General features: G+C 37.9%; 1 protein-coding gene across 3 annotated transcripts in view; it reads left to right on the top strand.

Annotated features, from left to right (window-relative positions):
• Positions 1-24,778, top strand: part of GNAI1 (G protein subunit alpha i1) — a 71,052-nt gene that overhangs the window by 26,742 nt on the left and 19,532 nt on the right. For all 3 annotated transcript variants that reach the window (XM_031454770.2, XM_031454771.2, XM_064487640.1), the window contains exons 2-3: positions 17,972-18,014; positions 18,110-18,251. In XM_031454770.2, the coding sequence (XP_031310630.2) occupies positions 17,972-18,014; positions 18,110-18,251 (185 nt within the window). The remainder of the gene's footprint in view (positions 1-17,971; positions 18,015-18,109; positions 18,252-24,778) is intronic.

Raw genomic sequence — 24,778 nt, 5'->3', positions numbered from 1 at the left:
CATGCCTCTCCTTTCTGTCTCACAGTCTGACCTTTTTAGTGAACCTGTGCTACTTCCTCCTGACAGTGATTTCTGGGTGCTTGTGATTTATGTTTTAGTGAGTTCTCCTCAAAATTGCTAGAAATTGATTCTAGGCTTACCTCATTTCTCTGCCCCTGTTTGCCTGTTTTTTTTCTCCTCTTCTCTGGTAATTGCCACAATTTTTCAGCTTTCATTTGATGCCTTTACAAAGGTACCAGAGGTTGGAGAAGCAAGAATGATGGCTAAATAGCAGTGGGTTGACATGAGATCCCACCTACTTCCTCACTCGGCCTTTTAAGAGGAGTAGAGAGGGATCAGAGAAGAGGATGTACAACAGTTAGAAAATTAGGCCTATGAGAAAAAGCTAAACACGGCATATTTGTCCCCAAAAAGAGAAAGCTGAAGGCTTCACATTGTAGTGTGATGGCCAGCTGGTTTGCTCATTCCACAAAGACCAAACAAAAGGAAATGGATTTAAGCCGGACTAGGCAAGGATTTATATTACATATAAATAGGGATTTTATGATTCTAAAATACTGTGGATTCATCTGTGGAATGACTTTTTAGAGGAAGCTGGAAATTTTTTTTCCTCCCCTCTAAAGTGTCTAAAAATAACCAATTTTCATCTCTCACTAATGGTGTGGTCTTCCAGTGTTCTCCAAGGCCAAAAGAGATCATCGCTGACCTTTACGAGTCCTTTCTGGCCCAGTGATCTGTCTTTTCACAAATCTCATGTCTAGAGATGTGTTGCATTAGAGTCACTCTTACTCTTTCTCTTTTGATCATTTAAAGTGCTGTTGTTAACCTTCCATCATGAATCTGCTAATGGAAAAATGACTGTGCAGTTTAATGTGCCATTGTGTGTAAAAATAAAATGTTACTTTATTTGTATAAAATATAAATGCTTCATGTAATATTTCCATAATTTAAATGGCAGGAGATACTTGATAAACTATTTTTAATGACAGTCTTTATTTTTCAATTCACCTTAAGAGTTTTGGCTGAGCATTTTTCCTGTTCTGATTTTTTTTTTAATTATAGTTGATTTACAATGTTGTGTAAGTTTCAGGTGTACAGCAAAGTGAGTCAGTTTTACATATCTGTTCTTTTTCATTATAAGCCATTACAAGGAATTGAATATAGTTCCCTGTGCTATATAGTAGGTCCTTGTTGTTTATCTGTTGTGACATTAAATATGCCATGCATTTATTTTTTCTTTATCTTTCAAATATTTCATAAGTAGTTAGTTCTTCAGCTAAATTATTCTGTAACTGGAGGTATTTTTCACTATGGTGATTTTTAAAAACTAGATTACTGTTATGCAGGCCATATTATCTGTCTGCCTCAAAAGAACAAATGCTATTTGGGACTATCATCCCTAATTTTATTGGATTTGGAAATAAAATAAACCATAGATATAATCAAAATACCAAAGTAAAATTGTACAGTATTTCTGTAACAGTTACTGCACCATTTGGACAGGCATTGTCATCTCATTTGACCTTTATTACTTTGTACTTCATTTATTTACCTTTTCCTGATTCGTGTATCTGACTTTTATAATGACTTGCAGTTGTGGCTGAGCCACATACTGAAAATATACTATGAATTACTTTATTTCTCTTAATACATTATAGTTAGAGAAGGTAAATTAATATAAAACCTTTGACTTTTGGATCTCTGCTTACAAGTAGTGTGACCTTGGGAAACTGGCTTTGTCTTTGTTAAGCTTCAGTTTCACTGTTTATAGTATAACACAGTAGTGACACAATGCTTACCTATTTATAAAGTTATTTTCAGTTTTATTTCCCCCCCACTATTCTTAATGTCATTGGTTGGGGATGGAAGTGGATCTTCTACACATAATGCTCTATAAAATATATACCTGTGGTTTAAAAAAGTGATTTGCTACAGTTCTCCAAGCAAGTTCCAAATGCTGTTTCCTTTTCAGTTTTCTGGTTTATAGGTTGATATAGTCTATAAAGGTTGTCATGACAGGTTTGTCTGCCATCATTGGGGTATATCACCTGGGGCATTGTGTTGCCTGTAAGAGCCTTTGTAGGGCATGTGGTCCTATTTAAAACATCTGTGTGCACAATTGGTCCATGCCAGATGGTTTTGGACAGGACCAAATATCAAGGACCTTTAGGTGTGGACCAGATGTCTTAAGGACTTTTTGGACAGGACTAAATGGTCCTGCAAATATCCATGATCTTTTGGCATGGATCAAATATATTATGGACATTTTAGACAGGACCAGATGTCTGCTAACCATGAGAGTTGATGAGGTGGTTTACATCATTAAAAAAAAAAAAAATTCAGAGCGAGTGAGTTAATAGCTTGATATTTCCTGGGCTTCCATAACCTAAAGTCACCTGAGAACCCTTGGTAGTTTCATAGACTTCTTGGAGTTGGAAAGGAACTTGAAGCTGACCCTTGTCCAGCCTTCAGCTAATTTAAGAGTGACCTTCATCATTCTGCATCTCTGACTGGTGGGCATCCTGCCTCTGAGCAGTGCACATGAATGGATGGAGGGAATAGAAGAAAGTTCTTCTTTGCAATGCTTAGCATTCTGTGGAAAACAGACATTTACCATGTCTGTAACATAGAGTCGTGTGGAGTTAGCTTTTCTTTTTGGGACGACTTGACGTGGAGGTCAGTGTTTGCTGAGGTGAGGATGGAGTTAGGTGTCTGACAGGAAAACAGGTCTGTATGTCACTTGCCCTAGAGCAGTAGTTCTTACTCTTAGCAGACCCAATGCCCTCTTTTGTAGCAAATGATTTTAATGTGCCCCATAATCTGAAACAAAATTTGTGGATAATAATAACCTGTATTTAATAAAAATCAATCAATGTGTAATGCTCTTAACTCTAATATATTAAGAGAAATAGAGTAATTTATACTGTGTTTTCAGTATGTGGCTCAGCCACAACTACAAGTCATTATAAAAGTCAGATACACAAATCAGGAATAGAACTATAGAGCCCTAATGGAAGCTCTGACCTGGCACTGATATTCCATTAGTGAGGATGAATCAACACATATATTTCACTAATTATAAAATACACAGTTTTCACATTTAACATCACTGAAATCAGCACATTTTAAGGGAAGTAATATGGTTTTAATGAAGACAGTTTGAAAAAAGAAAACCCAGTTTGCATTTAAGAAGTTTACTGTTTCTGGTCCTAGAGCAGCTGGTTCAACTAGAAACTAAAAGTATTCTCAAATTAGGAGCAAGTCATTCCCTCTCTTTCAGGTCACCAGATTAAATTTTTAAGTAACTCGTGATGTGAAGCCTCTTTGCTTTACATATGAGCCTTTTCTGATTAGGGTGTCAATACTTGCCAACCTATTATATCATGTCCCAGCCAATTATGAGGGATTTGATGCAATACTTATCCTCATTTTTAATACAAATAATTACCTATTTCCTTATAAAAAGTTAATTTATTGGATACTGACTGAGGAATTTTTTCCTGTTCTTGATCAACTTCAGGTCTGTGTGTATCAGTTTGCATGAAGGAGTGCAGGAATCTAGTCAGAGCTGCTCCGTCATTTCTCATTTTTAGACTCACTCTTCTTTGGTGGAGAGAGCTGATGAGACAAAGCCATGAGGGCTTGTCTTTTATTGTTCTCTGTGGGACTCTGCCCCCATATGGAAACTGGCTGTGGCCGGAATGTATGAATTCAACAGAACCTTTTATTGTTCTTGTTTGTATGAAACCTATATTTTAACACAATTACATAAATCAGGGTAAATACAAATAATTTAATGATTTCCAGTAGTGTAATCCAGAGTTCTGTATTACCCCATTCCTTCCACAGCCCACCCCCCCCCACCTTTTCTTGTGGTAAAAACACCTAAAATGAAAACTACCCTCTTAACAAAATGTTTAGCATGCAGTAAAGTATTGTTAACTGTGGGAAGTGGGGAGTTGCCCCATTTCTTTTTAACTTATATCTTAATGATGTAAAATGACATCTAACAAAGCTATATATATATACACACACATGCACACAAACGTATACATACACATACACACATGTATATACACATGTATACACACATACATATACACATATATACACACACACACGTATATACATACACACACACTTAGACACACACACACACACACACACACACACACACACACACAGCCCTCCTGGAATAAAGAACTGGGGAGGAAAACGGTCCTGCTGACAGATGATGCTGTTTATAGATTCTGGCATCAGATTATTAATAGGTTATTCCTTTTATTGAGTTAGATTTGCTTGTGTCTGATTTCTGTTACTGATCCTAATCCAGCCTTGAGTGTCACAGGATAACTTCTCTTCCCACGTGAGGGCTCCTCAAATATTTACCAGACATCCTGTTTTCCCCTAGTTTTTTTCTTCCCTAAACATCCCTCCCTCCTCAGCCTTGCCTTAAATGAAGTAGTTTATAGTCCTCCACACCACCTCTCTGGACATAATCCTGTTTATCTGTGTCCTTCCTAGCAGAGTGGTTAAAGAGGGTATTTTAGAGGTTAGTGGACCAGTGAAACGTGTAAAAGGGCTGTAGCCCTCATGCTTTGGAATGATACGTGCTTTTACATGTTTTGTTTGTGCTAAACTTTTCCATAACCTTTTCCTGTCTTTTCTTCCTTTTCATTAACTCTTTCCCTGATTTACTAGATACATCAGTTGGCTAAGCTGTATTAGCAGGTGTTAATATTTTAAGTAAATGATCGGCATGATAATCGCCTCCTCTGAGTAGCCTTCCCTCACCACGCGATCTGAAGTGTTTCCTGCCACCTGTTCCTCCCTCGTGAGTCGAGGGACCACAACTCTTACTCCCACTCACTCTGTCCTTGGTGCCCTGTGTTGCGCCTGCCATATAATGGGTACTTAATATATATATTTTTGAATGAAAGAAAATGTATAAAATTTGTTTATTTCCTTAACTGTCTCCTTTTATTCTGGATATAACTTTCTAGAGGCAGGACCCATGACTTTTCAACTTTGACCTGATTGCCTAACATAGTCCTCAACACAAAGATGCCTGAATTCTTGCTGTATAGATTACATAGATTATTTTGAAGACTTAATCTGGCTAGAGAATGATTGGAGAGATATAAAATAGGTGAGGCTAAAAGACATGTGGGTCCAAATCCTAAAATCCTTGGAATGCCATGGTCAGAAGTTTGCATTAAAGAGTTGATGCAAATTTAAACATTTTAGAAAAATAAGAGGAGTTTAACAATTGAGAGATAAAGGTAATTAAGTTCTGAATATGCAGATCTGCAGGGGGAAGTTTCCTTTGTAGAAGTCCTCTTTACTGATGGAATCAGAATTTATCTGTCAGATATACTTGTCTTTAGGGGAAATCTTTAAAAAAAATTTGCAGCTATAACTTGAGTATTTTGTTTTAGTTGAAAACATGTAGGTATAATTTTATTCAGCAATCTTTTGATGTAGGATCATGGCCTTTTTTGGAGAGTATGAGTCACTGATTATAGTTCAGAGTTGTCTTTTTTGCATATCCAAAATGGACCCATAATTTCCAGTTTCTGTTTTTTTTTCAAATGAGAATTTAAAGAAACTTACAAAGGAATCTGAATGAAGAATCCTTTTAGATTTAATTTTTCTGGTGTTGAACAATGTCTCACCCTTATCTAATTCAGTAGCCTTTTTTTAGCAACTTGCTTTATTGCGTCTTTCCAAGGCATCCAGCTTAGTTTTCAGGAGGAAATCAAAAGAAATAAAAAACAAAACACAAACCCGGCTCCTTTATTTTGTATATATTGACTGGCATAATGTTGAATTTAAAAAAAATTTTTTTTTAACTTAGAGGTCAGACATACGGCATAGGAAAGGAAAGAATGGGCCTATGAAGTCAGCAGAGATTTCTGGCTGTCTCACAATGCCTGTTTTCTGGACACAGCCACACAGCTAGGGACTGTATTTCCCAGCTTTATTGGTGGCCAGGAGAAGCCAGGAACCTAGGTTCTGGGGATGGGGGGTGGGGGGAAGAGAGTTACAGTTTGGGGGCTGTACCCTTAAAGGGAAAGCACATTCCTCCACTCCCTCTACCTGTTGTCCCTCCCGCTGTCTGCAAGGTCGTGTCCCAGTGGGATCCTGAACAGATACCTGCACCTGAGTTGGAAGCCATGTCATGAAGATGGCAGAGCAATAAGATAAAAGGTGCTTGGATCTCTCACAGTTATCACGCTGACCAAGAGCCCTGAACTGCTTATACCTGGACGGCTGTATGAAAGAGCGACGACATTCTTTCTTTCTTGTTTAAACACTTCCATTGTCTGAACCAGAGTCCTCATTAAAACTTTAAGGTACATGTATACGTGCCAAAAGCATGGCGCCTCACAGAATTGATTTAATCTGAGTTGGTTAAAGTAGAAAAGGGAATGGTAATCTATGCATTGGATTACTTACCGAAGGGAAGTGTTCAGGTGTAAGAATGATGTCAGCTCACATCAGATGGGAAACATGCTCATTCCTCCAGTTTGATAATTCCTGAGAGGAGGCTTGGAGATTGTGTGTAAAATCTGGGATGCTTGGTAGACGAAAGAATAATATCCAGGTCTTTTTAAAAAATATGCTTAAAAATCACTGCTTATATTTTAATAGTGAGGGTTACAAGAATTAATTTAAACTATTTTAATTTTAATTTAGCCTAAAATCAGTTTACCTCCTGCTGATTAGTAGGGAAAATTACAAGATGTTCAGTGTTACTTAAGCCTTAGTCCAACCTGATCATTTAAACTCTCCATTTATGTAGTGTCATCCTCCCCTCCTGCTGGTCTCCCTAACTGCTGTGGGCGACAGTGAGTGAGAAGGGAGGGGAGACTGACTTTCTTGACCCCACTGCAGCAGGACAGGGTCTAGTCCCTTACAGTGCGCTCTGCCTCCTCTGGTCTTGGAGGTGATGGCTCTTACCTAGATGCTCTTGGCATCAATATTTAAAGTGTGGTTCTTTAACTCATGGCCTGCTTAGAGCCGGCCTGCTTGAGCTGCCTCTTGAGTGCAGGCCTGGAAATCTCTCACCCAAGTTTCTGCGGGGCTGCGATCTTGGTGGATTCCCGCCTGCACGTTGGGCCACGTTGCAGGCCAATGTCTGTCTGCTCAGTTTTCACACGCTCTGGAATTGGACGTGCGTTGACTGGGGGAGTTCAACCCCAGGTGCTCCCTGCCTAAACATGGTGTGGTCCTTTTCGTGGTCAATTATGGGGGAGGAATGGAGGAAGGGATGAGCATGAAACTTCTGGAAGTAAAAGTGATTTACTGTGATTAGAATGTGAGATTTACGTGCATGAGTGATGAGATGGGAACGTGCGTTGAAACAAATGAGATTAAAGAAGATAATCTTGTTCAAGTTTAATCATGGGAGAGATACGACCAAATTTTTCTAAACAAGTTGCATAATTTTGGTTCAGTCTTACAGTGTAAAAATTTGGAATTATAGAAATGTTTGAGGCACAAAATTGCATTACTCAGATATAAACTCTTCATTATATTTCTTTCAAGGTAATTTTTTGGATGAATACATGGGTATTTATATATAGTTTAAAATTACTATATATATGTCTGAGAATTATGTTTGTGTCTTTTGCTGTTTAGAATATTGGTATTTTTCTTGTCAATCAATGTTAAATTCATTATGAATTAAAGAAATCTGCATCTTGATACTGATTAATTACTGATAGTTTTCCCTACTTTGTGAACATTTGTAGGTTTGGGGACCTTTTAGTTTATCTATCTGCATGTCTATATATTTGCTTGTATATTTAAGCCCAGGCAACTTTTAAAAAATTTGTCAGCATAAAGGCCAAGCTCTGTATCAAAGAACCCTAACCTGACCATGGCCTACAGAAGGTAGATGTTTGTTTCTCCCGAGTAACGGATCTAAGGTTAAGTAGTGTGGGGTGCTCGGCCTCACGTGGGTGTTCAGGGACCCACATGCCTGCCTTCTCATTGCCCTGTCATCCCTGGACATTGTCTTAATCCACACGGTTGGAACAAGACCACACAGACGCCCATTTTCTGCCTCATGTATAGGAGCAGAAGAGAGTCCAAGGCAGCATTTTCCTTTTATGTGCATCATGATTTGGTGAGAAATGTGGTGATGTGGTTACACTTGGCAGCAAGGAAGGATTAGAAACGTAGTCTCTAGCTGCCCTGTTTCCAGCCACTCCTCTTACTACAATAGAAGGAGAGAACCAGTTTTAATAATGGGCAGTCACCAGCTTCCTCCACACTTCTTTATTTTCTCTGGTCTTTTAACAAAATTCTCTCTTCCCAAAGTTCATATAAATATTTCATTAAATTTTCTTTAAACATTCAGTTACTTTTTTTTTACACGTTCTTGCTGGTGTATTCCCTCCCTCCCTGTGATCCAGCCAGGGAGTACGTGTGTATTGTGCTCCTGCCGTGTGCTAAGCATAGGAGTGCACTTTGGGGATCTCATGGTGATAACAACCAAGGGCTCTCTTCCCTCATAGCTTATAGTCCAGTGGGTGAGAAAGACATTAAATCAACAGTTCTAGAGGGATCCATGGATTCTGGGGCCCCGAGACCATTTTCATAATACTAAGATGCTGTTTGCTTTTTCTGCTGTGTTATTTGCTCTAAGGGCACCAAAGTGATAGTGTGTCAAACTGCTGAAATCAGGTCAGCACCAGACTGTCCCAGTAGTCACTGTCATCTTCACTGCTGTGCACTTGTGATTAAAAAAATGCTGAAGTCAATGAACATCATTATTTTTATTAAATCTTGACCATTGAGTACACACCTCGTTAATATTCGGTGTGGACAAATGGGAAGTACACCCAAACTACTGCGTGTGCCAGAGCACGCTGGTTGTCTGGAGGACGAGCAGTTGTGTGATTGAGCTGTTAATTGAACTAGTTGCTCTTTTCCTGGAATACCATTTGCACTTGAAAGAATGACTGATAAAACAAATTATGGTTAATCCAACTTGGGGATCTGGCAGAGTTAGCCAGTTTTCACTGGAAGGAAAATAGCTAACAATATTTGTTACCAGTAATAAAATGTGAGTTTCAAGCAAAAAGAAAAAAATTGAAATGGAAACCTAAGAAAGAACCTTGTCCCTACCACTGGGACCTTGATATCATTTCAAGACCTAAAGTTTTTTTCTGACGAAATTATGGGTAACATTAAAAAGGCAGTTTTTAAAAATATATAATTTTTTAATATTGAAAATGTCAACAGTCAGTTCTCTATAATTCAGTGAACTAGTTTCCAAATCAGACATGGGTAAAAGATATATATTCCAAGTACAAGATTAGACCGATGGATTGTAAACTACCAGAAAAGAAATGCATTATAACCGAACTTTAAGCTACTCTTCAAATTTTGATATAGAATCAAAGACTACCCACAGTTATCCACGAATGCTATTAAAATGCTCTTTCCTTTTCTAAGTAGGTAATGTGTGAAAATGGATTTTCTCCATTCAACCAGAGAATACATTTTATTATATTAAATGCAGAAGTAAATGTGAGAATCCAGCTGTCTTTTAATAAGCTGTTTGCAGAAATGTAAAACAGTATTACTTGTCTCACTTTTGGGGAGGATGAGGGAAATATAAATATTTCATAAAAATAATATATTAGTTTTTTTATAGCTAGTCAGCAACTTAACGACTATAATTATTTTGATCACTAATCAAGAAAATAATATTAGTTTTTTTATAGCTAGTAAGTAACTTAACGACTATAATTATTTTGATCACTAATAAAAAATCAAAATAATCATTTTGATCACTAGTCAAGATCACTAATATTCTATCTCTTTGGTTCTCAGTCTCTAGCTTGTGTCAGAATGTCTTGGAGTGGGTGTTAAAACACAAATTGCTGGGGTCCCCTCCCAGAGTTTCTGAGTCAGTAAGTTCTGGGTGGGACCTGAGAATGCATTTCTTAACCTTGCTGATACACTTGGTACCCAGAGCATACTTTGAGAACCAGTGTTCTTGCTGTTTCTTTGGATTTGTTGGACAAACCTGTTTGAGCTGCCATTTGAGAGAAGAAAAAAAATAGTAGATAAATGTAGAGATAATGGCTGCAAGCGTCCTTAGTTGCCAGAAATCTGGGAATTAATTAAAACTGAAGCGGAAGAGCACATCAAGAACTAGTCAGTACCTGAGGCTTTTCCTTTACCCTACTTAGAAACTAACAAGTCAGCCTACCCCAGTTTCATGGTTGCTGGCAGAAGACATAGGTGTACTGGTTCAGAGACAAAAATGACTTTATTACAATTGCAGTTGCCAGAACATCAGCCTTTATGGCGATTTACCAAGCCCCAGTTCCCCAAGGGCAACATGAAGAGAGCCGTGGCGACACAAGCAGTGGGTTGTGTTGCAGTAGAGGAGCCCTGAACTTAGAGGTCCCCGGTTTTTCTTTTTCCATAGTGTTCAGTAAGCCAGCCTGACGTTTGTCCCAGAGGATACGTTATCTTTTTTTTTAATTGAAGTGTATTTGATTTACAGTGTTGTGCTAGTTTCTAGTGTACAGTGTAGTGATTCAGTGATACATATGTGTGTGTGTGTGTGTATTCTTTCTCGCTATAGGTTATTACAAGGGACCGAATATAGTTCCCTGTGCTCTACAGTAGGACCTTGTTGTTTATCTATTTTATATACAGTAGTAACTATCTGTTAATCCCAAACTCCTAATTTATCCCTCTCCTCTTTCCACTCTTGGTAACCATAAGTTTGTTTTCTATGTCTGAATGTCTGTGTTTTGTAAATAAGTTCATTTGTATCACTTTTTAGATTCCATATATAAGTGACATCATATAATATTTGTCTTTCTCTATCTGACTTACTTTACTTGAATAATAATCTCAAGGTCCACCTATGTTGCTGCAAATGGCATTTCATTTCTTTTTATGGTTGAGTAGTATTCCATCGTGTGTGTGTGTGTGTGTGTGTGTGTGTGTGTGTGTGTGTGTACACACCACAACTTTTTTATCCAGTCATCTGTCTATGGACATTTCGGTTGCTTCCATGTCTTGGGTATTGTAAGTAGTGCTACTGTGAACATTGGGGTGCATGTATCCTTTTGAATATTTCCTCTGGATACATGCCTAGAAGTGAGATTGCTGGATAAGGGTAAATCTGTTTTCAGTTTTTTAAGGAATCTCCATGCTGTTTTCCATAATGGCTGCACCAAATTATATTCCCAGCAGGCACATGAAAAGATGCCTAATATTGCTAATTATCCGAGGAATACAAATTAAAACTACAGTGAGGTATCACTTCACACCAGTCAGAACGACTATCATTAGAAAGTCCACAAACAGTAAGTGTTGGAGCGGGTGTCGAGAAAGGGAGCCTCCTACACTGTGGGAGGGAACGTTATCTTTATTGTACACAGGACAGCAAACAGACCTGCTCTCTTCCAGAGGGAGGCGTTATCTCTGTTTTGCAAGACTGTTCTCTATATAAACATTCTTGACAGGATGGTTGAGAAAAGAGGCAGTCAGTGCCTCCACTGACATGTTCAGAAATGTGAGAGAGACCCATGGAGAATTGTAGGGCAGCATGGGAAAAGTTGGGGAAGTTTGCATATATTACTTATCTGTTGGTCCTTAATAGTAAACAGGTGAGCAAAAACACGAGCACAATTAGACTTTAGTTTTAGACAATGCAATGTATGGCTCCCTGATGAAGGACAACTTTCTCTGTTTGGGTTCTAAATTATGTTCATAAATGTGTGTCACTGTCATTGATAACAAAGTTCCTTATGCTCTTCTCTGACATATAAAACAAAAATCAACTTTATAAAATAATATACATGAACATTTAAAAGTAAAATTAATATTTGGTGAGATGAATAATGATATATTAGTCACAATAAATTGCACTTACAGTACGACTTTTGGATTAGACATACCTCTTCTACAGTGGGCTACATCATGACTAATTTTCCCACATCTCTATCTGATCTTCTGTAATTTTCTTTTATAACGCATGCAGTAATTCTGACCTTTATGTGTTGGAAATGTACCATAAACCTCCTTCATTTTCCCCTCATTAGCTAAAGATAATTAAAGTAAAACTGTTTGGCACAGGGTTAGTCCAAACTTTCTTTGGGTCCTTGTAACAGAAAGCAAATTCATAACTGACTCTCACAGCTTGGAGATCAAGTTGAGATTGTCTTCAGTTCTGACTAGAGTGATATATTTTCTCCTTTTCCCAGGTCAGTCCTGGTTTATGCCTGTGTCCCCCTTTGGTAAATTGTGATTGTCTCCCAGAGTATGACTACATGATGTCAGGCTTCTCTCATCTGGCTTTCTCTCAGTCTCTGAGGGCCGCTTCCCTCTGAAGGCCCCATCCTTTAATGGTGTCTTCTCTGATGTGATCATGGAAAAGGCTTCTGTGGGCCAGATTTCACATTATCCTTCCAGGGCTGTGATTTTTTTTTTTTTCCTGACAGCTTTCTCATAAAAGGTCAGGGAAGATCTCTGGCACCTCGATTTCATTCCTTTCTTGGAGGAAAAAAAAGAAATCACTGCATCCAAAGTGATCATTTTATGAGTTTTTAAAATATATACACACACACAGACACACACACACACACACACACACACACACACACACACACATATATAAAATGTGTATATATATGTATATGTGTGTGTACATATATATAATGTGTATTTACATATATTAATTTGCAAAATGATTTATTTGATGGTTTGTATAAGCATAGGGAATTTTACTTCCAGACAACTCTGATTGGCCAGCTGGAAACAGATGACCCTTTCTTCGGGTAAGGGGTTGAGTGATTGACAGCCATACCGGACAGTGATGATGGATGGATGGATTCCCAAGCAAAGGTACAGTGTGTGGCACTTGCTTAAGCATCTTAGGCACCTATAACCACAAACTCCAACCAATACAGAATCTGAAATTGTATGGCTTTGTTCAGCGAGATGGAGGTATTCAGGTGACTCAGAATTTCTTAAACTATTTCTTATTAATGTAGATAAAAACTAAATTAAAAATACTTGCAGAAAACTTGTAGACCACACCCCCCCCCAGCCTCCAAACATGCTTGTGGCCCCCATCCTCTATTCTTCTCCCCCTCACCTGTGAGTCTTTAGACTCAACGTGAAGACAGTGAGCTCTCAGTTCAGTTAGCTACTTACGTGGTCTCTCTGACCAGGCTACCAAGAAACAGCTTCCTGTGCTGCCCACAGTTCTCCTTTTGTCCAGTCTTTCTAGAATAGTCTTGTATGTGCAGTCATTCTTGGTCAGTGTAATAGTATGATACCTGCCTCAGGCAGGAATGGCTCAGGGAGTAATTCTATCGAGAGTTAATATTGGTGAAAGGGGATCTTTGGGGGAGAATCCAGATTGTGGTGTTTATAGTCACTATCAAAGTATTCTTATATCCCAGAATGTCAGATATATTTAAATAAATATGTACATATTTATGGGATATAAGTTCAGAGCTTCTTACAGCTAAATAGTAAAGATTTCTAGATTACCCATTATTGGGGAATTATAATTAAAAACAGAATCTTCTCCTAACTCAGAAATTCTCTTCACAAAGGTAACAGAGAAAGAAAACACTTATTTTTACACCACAGGCAGTCCCTTAAGAGACTGCAAAGACAGAAAGGTATCTCACCCCTTATATAGCCACGCTGTTACATACATGTTTTCAAGATAAATAGCGACTAGTCCTAAGAGGCTTTACAGCCCTTACGGCACACCTAGTTCATCCTGACTTCACCTGGTAATTGAGGTGATCATCTTTTACTTAATTGGCCTTCTCCAGAGGAGGAACAAACTTCTCTTATCTTTATGACAAGAGGAAGCTTTGCAACTTAGAGCAAGGCACCCACCCAAGTTAGGTTCCTCCTCACCCACAGAAGCCAGGAGATAGGCTTTCAAAGAGATGGTTCCCAGGTCCTTGAGAAAGACATTTTGGATTGTAAAGCTGACCCCAAAAGGCCTGTTTAGCTTTCAGAGGATACATAGTTGTCCCTTGGTATCCACAGGGGATTGGTTCCAGGACCTGCCACAAATTCAGACAACCTTGGACTGTATAGTGCTGTATGAATTGACTGAAAAAAAAAATCCACGAATAAGTGGACCAATGCAGTTCAAACTCATGTTGTTCAAAGGTCGACAACTGTATATACATTTCAGAAAGAGGAGAAAGTGCTTATGATTACAGTTTTTCTAAAGTAAATGTTCTAAAAAGTAAGAAGAGAGGGAAAATTTCCCTTACTTTCAGCAGGAGTAAATAAGCCTCTTATTTTTAATTTGTTTGCCCTTGCATCCTTTGTCTTTGCATCTAGCTCAAAAGTAAGGACCTTGATCTTGTTCATCTTATAGAAGCATTGTGATAAACAGAAGTGATTTTACATGTTCTTATAAATTTGGTTGTATTCTAGTTTAAATTGTAATTTAGTTTCATTCAATGTAAAAGTTGTTAAATTCTGCATAAAAGTTGGGTTTTTTTTAAAGGTGTAGTGGTGTCAGGAATTCAGCATAAGGTAACTTGACTAAATCACCATTTTAACAGCTTGTGCTGCTGGGCAGCTTACATCCCCTAAAACCAGGAAATAAATGACATAAATGTTGGCCTAAGCAGAGAGGTGGACAAAGAGTATTCTTGGGGGAAAAAAAGTGTTTGTTTTCTGAGGTCAAAGATGTTTTCTTTTTTTCTTTTAAACCTTGCCACAGTTAAAATTCCACATTTCCTAGACTGCCCCTCAGCAAAAATCGGAGGTAGGCACTACCTATCATTTTTATAACAGTAAATTATGTAATGTTATTCAAGGACCAAGACTCTAGCCACTTTACTTAGATCTTGATTTGGTTTTAGTTTTTTCCTTCCCTCCTCCCTCTCCTGGTCCAAGCTTGATGCATTTCCTTTTTCTGGGTCCTGTTAAGGAGCAGCCCTATGCCGGAGACCCTGGGTTGCAGGTGAGCTCCCCGTCCGTGTTCCTGTGACGCTGCTCCTTTCCCTCTCACCATCTGTGCCAGACTCCGAGCTCCACCTCACACGCCTGCCGGCTCGGTGTTTGCTTCCATCCGCCACTTCCTCCTTGAAGATAGGCCTGGGGGATCCCCCTCAGGGGCTTCATCGTCCCTGGGCCACCGTGGCCACAGCGTGCACGTTCTCAGTCTCCAGGAATCACACGCTCCCTTCCCACCGCCCTAAAGTCTTGCTCATTTCCCAGTGACCAGCTTGACCACAGTTTCTTGACAAGCCAGCCAGTCACCTTGACCAGCTTGGCTCTGATCGCAGTGGTCACACGCTTTGATCTTTCCTGACCGGTATGTGTTCTGTATTCTTTGTTTCTTCCTGAAAGAAGGATGCTCCACTATTTTAATTTCTCCTTTGGATTAAACTGAAAAGCAGTAGCTGCCTTGCTGAATACTGCTGGGAAAATTCACTCTTTTCTCCCTTCTCCTGTCCCTTCACTACCTCTAAGGGGTTTTGTTTTTTTGCTTTTTTACAGTATCGCTTCCTGCCAGTCTCAGACATGACTGTGCCAATTGAGACGTGTAGAGAACAACTTTTAACTCTTTCCTGTACGCTGTGTGGAAAGAACACCAGTGTTTAGAATGTTGGAACCATAACCAGGCAGCATTTCTGATTTTCCTGTTAGGAGCCTGTCTGCATGGAAGTGAGAACTGAAAACTAATTACATAAATTGCTAACCTTTGAAAGATTTTGTTTAAGCATTTCTGCCTCTAGGATGTCTATTTCACAGAGTAGTACTTTGTGAGTAGCAAATAAATTAGGTAGACATCCAGCTAATAATATTGCCATCCCCACTTTTTAATGTTAAACATCTTTCAGGAGTTTTTGAACCACAATCCATTGACTGATGCTGATTGCCCAGTAAGCTGTCTCATGTCACCAACTGTTTGATGAGATATGAAGTGAATTAGAATTCAAAGATAATGTCTGGAAAATTTGCTTCTTATTAAGATTAAAAAATTCTCATGTGTACACATAGTTCAGCTGGTATCAGTCTTATTCTTTACTGTTTCTGATTTTTCCCCTTGTGTGGCCCTCAGACCTTACAGGCTTGTATCACATGAGCCCTTCTTGGAGTCATTGGGTTGTTTCTCTAAATATTGGGCTGTGGATGGCTGTTCATCGAAGCTCACTGTGCCTAGGGAACCACCAGCCCTCTGGATGGATGTTGGGCTCTAGAATGTCCTGTCATCACATCATGGCTCCGGCTGAGTCCACTTGCTGTGCTCTGGCAATGCTAAGGGCCCTCTTGAAGATAGCCCTGCTGGAAACCGCCGGGGGGGGGGGGTTGCGTGGGTGGACCTCCTGTGAATTAGAGAAATTTGTGAGCCGTAATGTCAACAATCGTGCTTTTCTTAGAGCCAAGTATACTGTTGTTGATTAATAGATAATGGGTTGTTTATCTTGGAGTTGTTTGTATTGGCAGATGCCCTGACAGATTCAAAGGCTGTCTGTAAATGAAGAATGCCCTCACTGTTTATTCAGCTCCTGCTTTTCTACTTAATATGCAGCTATCTTGGGAAATTTTCTTGAATATCAAATCACAAGTAAAATTTAAGCAGTTTTTCCCCCAGATTTTTCAAATAGGCCATTAACTATGACTTATTCTCAAATGCCTCTGATGATTTGGATGTGTGTATAGCTGGAGGGGGAAGGGGAGAAGGGAATAAAGTCCAGAAGTTTGCTACCGAACTGTACTGGCCACAATTGAAAAGAGTTCAAGTGCATTCCTGGTTGACTGTCGGTCTAGCACAAATTAGCTGCTGAGCATTCAAAGAGAAACGTGCAAAGTGCGAGGCAGCAGGGCTTACGGGGGGATTGGGTCAGGAAAGGTGGATGAAGGAGGTGGGTTTGATGGTTGATACAGGATCACCAGGGTGGTGCATGGAAACAGAGCAAATTACATTTTGGCAGGAAAACGGTGTTTTGGAAGATTTGTGGCATCATCAGTGGCAGGTGTTCTCGGAACTGTAAGTTCAGTAATTCTGGAGCATAAAACACTGAAGGGAGTGGCCTTGGGAAGATGGGAATACAAGGCCCAGATAATGAAAATCCTGAGCCCTCTCTCAGACAGTAATAACAGCTCCATGATGTGTAGCCCTGGCCAAAGACAGGGTGAAGCCAAATGATAGACTTGTCCTCTCTTCATTGTTTCGTCACCTATGCTCAGATGTTCTCAGTATCTGGAGGTTCTTATTGTATAAAAGGCCATTTGTTAATAATATTTTCATGTTCCAGTGGCATTTTTCTAGAGACTTAAGTTTTGAGGAGAGCCTGTATGTGTAAGAGTGAAGGAGAGTTCTGAGAATGGGTTTATGACTTGGTGAGAGGGAATATAGGAAAACACAGGGGGAGACATCTCTGTCCTGCATACCATCGCTTCCCCAGTGCTAGCAAGTCATATTGGCTCCGTGTCAGTTGCTTAATAATGGTGGTTGAATATATAATGCATGAGACATAGCTATTTTAAAATAATATTTTAAAATAATTTTCGTGGCTTCTTGTCACCACTGGCCAACTACTTCACAGGAGGCAAAGGCTAAAATCACGATAATTGGTCAAACAGTTGAACATCTTCCAGTGGGGAAAATCTTGAATAAAATTAATTGATACTGCTTCAGTGTAAGTTATAGAAAACTGAATTTCTTTTAATGCTTTTAATGCTTTAGGGGAATACACACAAACAAGAACGAAAACTTTTTCTCAGTTGAGTTTAAGTATTGCAAAGTAATAAATGGTTGGGGCTTATTTTTGAGAACTTTTCTGTATGCTTGGAAACCAATAAAGATCATTTTGAGATAAAAGAAAATTCAACTGTGAGAGAAGGGGAGAGAATGAGTGTGTGTGTACTGGGAGTTGGATATACATAAGTAATAAAGTTAGAAATCCCTTATTTTATTTTATTTTACTCTTTTTAGGTGCTGGTGAATCTGGGAAAAGTACAATTGTGAAGCAAATGAAGTAAGTAGATTTAAAACATTAAATGGTTTTTATGTTTTACATGTACCCTTCCATCAAAGGAAGTAAGCGTTCCCTGTCTCCTTTTGTCTCATTAGAATTATCCATGAGGCTGGTTATTCGGAAGAGGAATGCAAGCAGTACAAAGCAGTGGTCTACAGTAACACCATCCAGTCAATTATCGCTATCATCAGGGCCATGGGGAGGTTGAAGATTGACTTCGGTGACTCAGCTCGGGCGGTAAGTTACTGGAGTCCTTGCAGCTGGCCTGATGAATGGAAAAGAATACACAACTTGCATGATAAATCTGTGTTACACAGTATGGTGTTATCAGCTATCTCAGGACCAAAAGGATAGTAGTGAGTGAAGCAGATTAGAAGCTTTAGAAGTTTTGTATAATTCCCTTTATTTTTTTACTGAAGCTCTGGAGATTGAGCCCAGGACCTCGTGCATGCTAAGCATGCGCTTGTCCACTGAGCTATACCCTCCCCCCTCATCTTCCCTTTAGAACTAGAATACTTTCCTTATCCATCAGATGATTTGGACAACTCAGTAACTATTACAGTATTTTCTTTATCATGTGGCGGATTGGGTACCTCTGTGTCTCCAGAGCAATTTTTAGTAGTTACTCCTGAGTTTAGTAAACTGCCTACACTGCCATTCTTCAAAATTCATGATTTGGAATGCTGGAATGATCTAATTATTGGTATTCATGCCCAGACTAAAAAGCAGTCTAATCTCATATAATGAAGACAGTATAAAAGTTTGCCTATCTTTGGATCAGAAAATACTGGCTGTTAGAAAACATCTTTCATAACTTCAGAGCTAGAGGCACAAGGACCTCAGGAGACAAGCTAGTTCCACCCCTTTATTTTATCAGTAAACCGGTACCCAGGAGATCTCATGCCAGAAAGAGTGCTGCACAGTGGCAACCAAGGCTCTGTGCCCGTGCTTGCGTATTTGGCCCAGTGTGAAACTTGAGTTCAGTCTGACTGGAAGCAGCCCCAGCCCAAACCAGCCTAGCCCATAGGATATGTTCTATTTCTTCTTCTTTTCCCCCAGCCCCAGTTTGCTTAATCTGTTTATTTCAGGTTTTATTTGTGTATCATTTTTTCTTCACTTACTCTTTTTAAATAACTGAGGTAAAACTTGGCCTTCCCCAGAAAGTCCCAGAAAACTTTAACTGAGTCTCTAGATTAATTTTTAATATTTCTGTGCAAAGTAGGTATATTATTCTTACTACTAGTACTCTTTTAATAGTTCCTTTTTAATGTGTCCAATATATGGTGTGCTATTCCCTAATAATACTGTGAAGATCTTTTGTACAGAGACTGTAACCTTTTGTTTTCTTAGTATCTGCTAGATTTTTTTTTTTTTAAAACATAGAGGCTCAATTCATGCCTAATGGAAAAAAAAATAAATGAAAGCACTATTAGAGAACATACTTTGGAGAAATCTGTAAAACAAACCTGGTGTGTTTTTTATGTTACCCTAAAATTTCTTTATGAGTTGCTAGCCCATACTAATTTACTAAGCTTTTCCTTTTAAATAAAGATTAAAAAGCTTAGTGGAATGAATTAAACTTTTAAAATAGATTTCAAGATCTTTTTAGTAATAATTCATAACATTCCTCTAAATTATCTTTTCTGAAATAGGATTTGATCATATCTAGACAATTTTTGCCTTATCTACTATCCACTCAGGCTGTAACTTAATCATTTATTCATTCAACAAATACGTTTTGAGCTTGGTGTTACACAAAAGAGAACTGCCCTTAGATAAAGTAGAGAATTGAATAAATTGTACTTTGCATTAATTCCAGTTCACATATACAGTGTTCAGCATTCAGATCTTACATGTGATTATTGGAAAGGTTTTGTAGCCTCCATGCTAGGAGGTAATGTAGGGTCAATGCAAGCAGCTTTTTATGAGGTTTTATTTTTCATATTTTTCTGTCAAGGAATGTTGTCATTTTCTGTCCTTTTTGGGGCAGATTTGGGCTTAGTTTCAGGCCTTACTGAGAATAACTGCTCTCTCACCACAGGCTTTTGTTTAAAACTGGTTTTCTGATGGTTTGGAATCTACGTGTGGGCCTCTCTGCTCTTTGTTGGTCACTGGTGCTAGTTTCACCTGCTCTTTTTAGACTCTAGCTGTTCCCTAGTAACTGTTTTCTTCCTCCTTCCAACTGTTCCTTCTCTTTGCCTTAGCCGTGGTTCCTAACTCATCCACATGAGTGTCCTCAGGCTCCCTCATTGGTTCTGACTGGTCTACTCCATGTCTTATGTCGCCCTGCCTCCACGCAAGCTTTAAGATACTGTAAGGCTCTTGAAATTGTGCTAAGGAAAACAAAGATGAATTCAACATGGCCTGGACATGAGGAGAGGATTTTTGAACCTGGTATTGAAATATGTGTTAAGAGTTTTCTAGACAAAAACACAGGAAGGGCATTCTAGAAGAAACAAAGGCTGAATGTATGTTTTCCTTAAGTATCAATTCCTGGAAGTATTAGCCTTAAGTTGAAGGTTACTGCGTGTTTCAGTGACAGGTATCATGGATTTGTTTTCAGAAAAAACAGTGTGAAAATCTCTTCTAACAGCTGCACATCAGTGTCTGCTTTCCCAGAGTCTCGTCACCTTAGATATCAACATTTTAATTTTTAATATATTAGTGAAAAATATTTTTTTCTTTTTAGTTTTTATTTTCCTAATGTTTAGAGACGTTAAGAATCTTTTTGCCTTTTTGCATTTTTTCTGTGGACTCCTCTTAGTATTCTTTACCCGATTCTGTTAAACTTTTCATACTGAGTCTAAACAACAGGGATGTTAATTTTTTATGGTTTTTCTTGTTAAGAATTCTTAATTTTCTGCAGTCAATTCTGACTTGTGTGTACAATTTTTTAAAAATTCTTATTTTTCTAGAATGTTTGGTTTTCTGTGGTTTTTGTTTGTTTGTTTTTAAGGTTTCTCTCTTAACCCACCTGGAAATGTTATTTGCTGGGTGGAATCTAAGTGTATTTTATAATCTGATCATCTCTTGCCTTACATCCACATATTAAAAACTCTGTTCCTGAGAGACTTGAAAATGCTACCTTTAGCACAGGGAAATATATACAAGATCTTGTGGTAGCTCACAGTGAAAAAAAAATGTGACATGGAATATATGTATGTTCATGTATAACTGAAAAATTGTGCTCTACACTGGAACTTGACAGAACATTCTAAAATGACTCAGTAAAAAAATGTTTAAAAAATACAAAACAGAAAAAAGAAAAGAAAAGAATGTGCTACCCTTAGATTAAATTGGGTGTGTTTCTGGACTCCATTTTTTCTCTCATTGATAGATTCTTTTCTTTCCCAGCTTAGCCACTTATTAAATTACTTAGAGAGGTTAAGTTTGTTTCATCATAATCAGATGGAAATAATAGTATCTACCTATGGGAAATAATGACAACCCTTTACTACATGCCTTGGTCATAACAGATGCTCAGTAAATGTTTAACTGCTGTTGCTTTATTTATAATGCTTATACTACTACTGTTATTTTCATCGGTCTAGTTATTTTAGTGTCTGTGGCTTCATAGGATGTTGGTATCTGGTAGGGTAAGTGCACCCATCCCATTGTTCCTTTTTCTACCAAAATGTCAAAGCTGTTCTGCATTTCTCTTCCAGATAAATTTGAGAATTAACTTAATTCCTCACATCCCTGTTGAAACAAAACAAACAAGAAAAAGCCTATTGGTATCTTGATTGGAATTACATCTTTAATATGTAGGCTAATTGGACGAAAATTGACTAAAAGATGGAAAATTTTAAGAGACAGTGACTAATCTGCTGTGGTTTGCTTCGTATTAGGCAGCTAGCAGATTTGCAAAGCAGATTATGCATTTGTTATTTAAAATGAGAGGAAACAAAATTGTTTCCAAAGCTGACATAGAGCAATCAAATTTTGTGCCCAATATCCTTTCAAAACTTTCTCATAATGAGTGTAGTCAATCTGTGGATGACAGCATGTTGATAAATTAGATTATTATTTTTTTTTTAATAATGTGCAGTTAAGGAAGCATTACACAGGGCCTAACGGCATGTCTTAGCATGCACTGCATCACTTAAACTGCTGCTCTGTGTGGTCCATGGACAGTGCCTGTGCACACGCCTGTGCACCACGTGAGTGCAGAAGTAAAGGTGAGCAATTAGACAAACTTAGAGCCATTGACAGAGTAGTTTCTATATTAACTCCAGTAGTTTACAGAAATGTATTTGTATTTGATGTCATCTAAATGACATTTTTTCAATAGTATTAGTTTTGAAATAGACTAGAGACAAAATAAAATAGATACAACACAAGACTGGTCTTTAATCACAGAAAGCTTGAGAAGCACTTCCTCAGAATAAGCTAGGCTGTAAGGAACAGGAAACCTGGCCTTGAACTGACTTAAGCTCCCCTCCCACCCCCACCCCCCCAGCCTAGGCATGCTGCTGCGTAATGGCCCCTTTTCCTTCCTCTAATTTTATAATTTCATTAGTCAGATTATGTCTGTCTGCCGAATCTGCCAGATTGTTTTTGAGAAAGGTTGTATCAGTCTGCCTTCCTAGCAGCGGCACTTTTTCTTAGCACTCTGAGTAGCCAAAATTTACAAGTCTTACATTTTAAAAATATTGGCTTCAGTTTGATTTGCATTTTTGGTTTTTAAATGTAACTACAGTTTCCATGTCTTTATTTGCTCTATTTTTATTTCTCTCTGTTTGTTAGTGGCCTACTTTATCCTTTAGTTATTTACTGATTGGAGTCTTGGTGTTTTGATGATCTCTTTGCTTGTTTGTATCTGCATATATATTGACCCTCTGTCCAGCAATGCAAATGTTCCCTCACATTTTGCTTATTGCCTTTAATCTTACGTTTTCTTTTTTTAAATTATCTTTTAAAACACTTTTTATTGATTTATCATCATTTTACAATGTTGTATCAAATTCCAGTGTTCAGCACAATTTTTCATACATGGACATATACACACTCATTGTCACATTTTTTTCTCTGTGAGCTACCATAAGATTTTGTGTATATTTCCCTGTGCTATATACAGTATGATCTTATTTATCTATTCTACAATTTTGAAATCCCAGTCTATCCCTTCCCACCCTCCGCCCTCTTACGTTTTCATTTTAAAAATCATCCCCTGTTATTTCTTCCATTACATTTAAATTTAAAAAATCTCTCAAAGATTTACCAGATATTCATGCTATATTAAAAGTTTTTTGGGGAGTGAATTTTAACAGAGTTTCTGTTTCTTCTTTAATCCCTCTGAAATTTACTTTGTTGTGTGCATGGAATAAGGATCTACATTATTTTTTTCCCCTTCAGATGTCTAATTATTCATAAGTGGTTTTTTTTTTAAATGATCGTATTCTTCCCTGCTGATTTATCTTGCCATCTTACATTACTCGAGATTTCAGATTTTTTCCCCCTTTTGATCTGTATTAATAGCAGACTGTTCTACATATTGTAGACTTTTTCCCTAGCACTTTTTCTCAAAATGTTTCTAGTTATTTCTACTTGTTATTTTTCCAGATGAATGTTTGAGCTATTTATAGTAGTAGTCTGGTGTATGTTTGAGAACTAAAATGACGAAGTTACTGTTTTTGATTCTGTGAGAGGCTATTATGTATCTCTTGACCTGATAACCATTTCATATCTTCTTTCTGAGTCTTCATATGAACTAGAACTTAAATTCTTTACACATTTTATTTTCATTTAGTTCTTAGTCATCTGAAAACATACTAACTTGCCTACATCCTAGGATTTTTTTCTTGCTATTCACAAATAACTGCCTGGCAAATAGATTTCTTTCTACCACCACCAGAGAGCTCCTGTGACCTGCTTTACTTACCTAAGGCCCTTTAGCGACCTCTACCCTGTTTCTGCATCACACTGTTTTGGTACACTGAGGTGTGTTTTTCTTAAATGTTTTTACGTAATATTTTACATGAATCTTGAAAATACTTCAGTCCATGATGAGATAGGATTACTGTCATCATTCTGCAAGTTTCAAATTTATCTTGTATGTAAACAATTACTTAGTAATTGTTGACTAACATGTATGACTAAGTGACTTTTTGGAACTTTAATTGCACAGTCTCTCTGTGCCTCAGGTTATTTTTATACAAAATAAAAAATTAAATTTAAGCAAGAAGGTACTTTAGAAATTATTCTAAGTTCATCCGCAGACACTGGAATGTCCTGGCTAATGACATGGAGGTGAATATTCCAATTTGCATTTTAAGGAAAAGAGACTATTATACATTTTGTGAAGAAACATTTTTGAATGTTGCAGAGACAATGCAGTTTATAAATAGAGCTTCCTAAGTTTCCCATGTCTTTTCAGGCTTCTTTCCTAGAAAGTCTGAAGAGAACGTGATCTTATGACCCATACCAGAGGGCATTAGTCCTTTCTATCAAGAAATTTTATTGAAGTTGAATAAATATGTCATAATGAATGCCCATTTTAAAGCCCACTTGAGTGAAAAGCACTTTTCTAAAATGGATGGGGAAAAGTATGTTTGATGTCAGTTAAAACTGACCAAATTTAGAAGTTTTTCATATGTAAGTCATTATCTGTAAAACTGAACTGTTTACTGGAATTAGGTAAATGTTGCTAAGAATGACTTGAAACTGTGTTTTGTTGAGGTTTAAGGATGTTGTACACGTGTTGCCTGCTTGCATGCATTTCTCTTGTGATTTACTAAAAAGGGAAACATATGCTTGAATAATAT

The sequence above is a fragment of the Camelus dromedarius genome, chromosome 7 (genome assembly GCF_036321535.1).
Source record: "Camelus dromedarius isolate mCamDro1 chromosome 7, mCamDro1.pat, whole genome shotgun sequence".
In the NCBI taxonomy this organism is placed as follows: Eukaryota; Metazoa; Chordata; class Mammalia; order Artiodactyla; family Camelidae; genus Camelus; species Camelus dromedarius.
The sequence above is the reverse complement of the archived record's forward strand: the minus strand, read 5'-3'. Positions and strand labels throughout refer to the sequence as shown.